At 38.4% G+C, this 3,833-nt stretch overlaps 1 protein-coding gene across 1 annotated transcript in view; it reads right to left on the bottom strand.

Moving 5' to 3' along the window:
• IARS (isoleucyl-tRNA synthetase) overlaps window positions 1-74 on the bottom strand; it is a 103,584-nt gene extending 103,510 nt beyond the window's left edge. The window contains 1 exon segment of the mRNA XM_010290383.1: window positions 1-74. This exon segment is cut by the window's left edge and continues 19 nt beyond it. Within this exon segment, the coding sequence (XP_010288685.1) occupies window positions 1-74 (74 nt within the window).
• Between the last annotated feature and the right edge of the window lie 3,759 nt (window positions 75-3,833).

Raw genomic sequence — 3,833 nt, forward strand, 5'->3', positions numbered from 1 at the left:
AGACTTTTCCAGAGCTCCAATATCTTCTCTTCCTCATTTGGAAAAGTTATGTTTTCTGGAACTTGTTGAACCATTCTTTTCCAGCAACAATCAAACAGAGAAAAGAAAATACATATTGAATAGCAATGAGAAAAAGATTACTTCACAAATACAATTTATTGTCTTACAAATCCATATCACCAAACCACATCTCAGTTTTTTAAAAAGCTTGATTCAGTGTAGATATGGAAGCAAGAACTATATTCTAAAAAAAAGCCTAATAATTTTGACAGACTAGCACCAAAGTTTTGTAACAGGAAAAAAACTCTCCAGTCACTCAACTATGGTTGTTCCTTTTTTTTTTTATTATACTTTTATTTTTGTTTCCTATAGAAAACAGTCAAAGTGCAAATTTTTTTTTTGTTACAAGTTTGGGGTTTTTTCTTTAGGAAAAGTTCCCTAGTTCAAACTGACCTTTCAGCATCAGTTTGTGAACTAGTGAGACTTACGTTAAGTGCAGGAACTAAAACTAGTGAAGAAAAGGCTCTTTTTCACCATACATCTATTCCTATCATTTAAAGGTTTAAACCAGTATCTTTCCATGTAGCTACGCCATCATTCTCAGATGCTCCTAAAAGCAGCTACGCTTCAGATTGCATAGCTGAAGCACATTGCAATGGAAGATGAACATGTGGGAAGAATTCGAACAACCAGATGAGGAAAAAAGCTCAAAGACCTCAGCTGTGAATCTTGAAAAGCTCTAACTTCCAGAGTATTGGCAAAACTATTAGTCTCTTTCTAGTGTCCTTTTTTTTTTTTTCTTTAATTTTTACAAGTATGTCAGAACTAAGCCACAAGGGGCTACTTCTCCCTGGCCATTTCCTGAAGGTCTTTTTTTATTTGGTGGATTTTGGCCACCAGAGCCCAAAAATCATTTTTCAGTCCTGAGTAAGTGAACACAAATCACAACAAGCAAAATTATGTATGAGCTTTCTTCATAACACTGGGAAGAGAATTCTCAACGTCATTAGAAACAGACAATAGAGCTGCCTGGTGTTCCAGACCTGCTACGAGACCCAAAGGGCTCAAATTCAGATTTCAGCAAAATGCTACAGCAAGCACTACACAAAAGCTCTGTGGAATAAGGATATTTAAGACAGGAGTTCCATAACAGAAGAAAACTGGTTATGAAGGTTGTAACAGATGACTGCAGAGAAGAAACAAGCTCTCCCACCTCTAACTTTAGTGCTACTGCTCCTTGGCACTTACACCAGAATGAGCGGAGCACTACGACAGCCTCAAGAATTAGAAGCAATCATGCAAGGATTCTCCTGATTTACTCAGGTTTGTCAAACAGCAACCATAAAGCAGCAACAAATGCAAATGCATGAAGACAATACTTCAAGTTACAGTTTATGTGCTGCTTGGTAGCACTAAAGTTCCAAAATATCCACTTAAATGAAACCCAGACCACCACAGAACTTGCTAGCTCAGTGCTTGAATCCATATGAAAAAATGTGCCCCAAAATGAAACCTACAGACAAATTCCACCGTTCATACTTTTCGTATTAATGACAGATCATTCTCCACGCTAATAAACCCAAATGATCAAATAAGACAAGAAATTAATGGAGAAAGCCACAACCTGGTACACAGGCGAGACAGCAGCTGGAGGGGAAACCACGAGCTGACAAGGAACACATGGACATGGCCTGGATGTATTCTTAAAAAAGCTAAATAACCAGCCTTAGCACAGTAAGTTACAGTGCATGCAACTTGTACATGAGTTTTCATCACTGTATCTCAAAGCACTCAACAAAGCACTAATTAGGCCATGTCATTTCTCAGCAATTTGATCACAGCCTCAAGATCACAGTGCCAAAGACAATGGAGACGATAAAAGAATTCAGCCTTAAAGCTTATTTCCTACGAGGCAGCTGACTTGAGAAGGCTCTGCACATTTTACTTGAGCAAGCTCAGCATTTGCAATAACTTCAAAGGTTTTGGCAACTGGCCTGGCTGCCAAGTCCCTATAATCTAATAAATTAAATGTAGGTTTAAGGTTTGGTCTGTAACTGTGACCGGGCTATGGAAGCTGCTCACATATCACAGACTCCATGCGTAAATCACAGTATCACTTTTGGCCCGTTTCTATGAACTGAAGCACTGTATGCACAAACCAGTGTCCAGTAACCACAGGGCACAAATTCATACACACTCATCAATATTACAAGAGAAGCTTATTATGTCAGAATTAGGAAAAAAAATTACTGATGAGATTAATATGTAATGGCCACTACAGGTCAGTTTTTTCAAGTTAAAAAGCAGAATTTTGAACAGATTGACTTACAAGACAAACCACATTTAAAAATCTATCCACAGCTCAACCTCAGCTGAGCAAAAAAGCGAAAACTTCTGCATTCAGAAAAAGCATAATCGGTTTATAGGCAGAGCTATGAATAATTCCGTATACCTACAGCAGAAGTAGTTCATTACTATAAGCAATCTAGGTATTTTAAATCAGAAAAAAAAATCAAGGACAACTCATTACTTTGAACACAGACTGAGTGAAAACATCATAAATGATGTTACAGAAATTATTATACAAATGCATCTAATAAAACAACACTGTTGGACAACACTCCAAATTTACATACAGATTAGTAAACACAAGGGAATTTTGTTTGTTTCTCTATTCATTTTCTGCTGACAAGAAGTGTTAAAGTTTTGTTAAAGTCTCAGTTTAGTTAAAGTGTTAAGACAATGCATCACTGGGGAACCTTTTTTTTTAAGTATACTCACTTTTTCTAAAAGATAGTAACATTCAATATGAAAGTTGTCGAAGTTTGTAGATTATACTACAGCAGTCTCAAACTTATGCTGGGCTTCTTATCTAGAAGAAAAAAAAATGAACAAGCATTAAAACCGTAAAAGCAAGTTAGAATCTGTTTTTTCCAGTATTAAGATTTTTTTTTAAAATCAACATTTAATTTTTCAATAAAAATGCCACTATGAATAAGTGAAGCAGTATTTCAGAAATTCATTGGACTTAACATACATCACATACCAATAGGTGATTAAAACAAAGTGGATTTCAAGAAACTACTCATTTTTTTGCCTGAGAAACTGAAAAGATAAAGAACCAGTATGAACTAAAAGTGTACAAAAGGTCTCCTAATTTCAAGAGGTTTGTGATCAGTCTCTTATCCTTGTTCCAGTCACTTTCTCCCACAAACTATTTGTCATGGTTTAGCCCCAGCAGGCAACTAAGCACCACGCAGCTGCTCACTCATTCCCCCTCCCACAGTGGGGCAGGGGAGAGAATTAGGAAAAAAACCTCGTGGGTTGAGATAAACACGGTTTAATAGGACAGAAAGAAAGAAGGAAACAACAATGATAATACCAACAAAGGAATGTACAAGAACAAGTGATGCCCAATACAGCAATTGCTCACCACCTGGCGATCGACAGCCCGTCCCCGAGCAGCGATTCCCGCCCCCCGGCCAACTCCAGTTTATGTACTGGGCATGGCATCGTACAGTAGGGAATATCTCTTTGGCCAGTCTGGGTCAGCTGTCCCGGCTGTGTCCCCTCCCAGCTCCCCGTGCATCCCCAGCCTCCTTGCTGGCAGGCCAGCACAAGAAGCTGGACTGTCAGCAACAGCCCAAAACATCAGCACATTATCAACAGTTTCTCATCCCAAATCCAGAACACAGTCTCACACTAGCTTCTGTGAAGAAAACCAGCTCTATCCTGGCTGAAACCAGGACAGTATCCATCCCTTATTCCACACCATTTACGTCATGCCCGGGTCCTGTACTTCTCAATATGTTCCAATTATTCATTATTACTCT

Source organism: Phaethon lepturus, unplaced genomic scaffold, assembly GCF_000687285.1.
Source record: "Phaethon lepturus isolate BGI_N335 unplaced genomic scaffold, ASM68728v1 scaffold10667, whole genome shotgun sequence".
Taxonomy (NCBI): Eukaryota; Metazoa; Chordata; class Aves; order Phaethontiformes; family Phaethontidae; genus Phaethon; species Phaethon lepturus.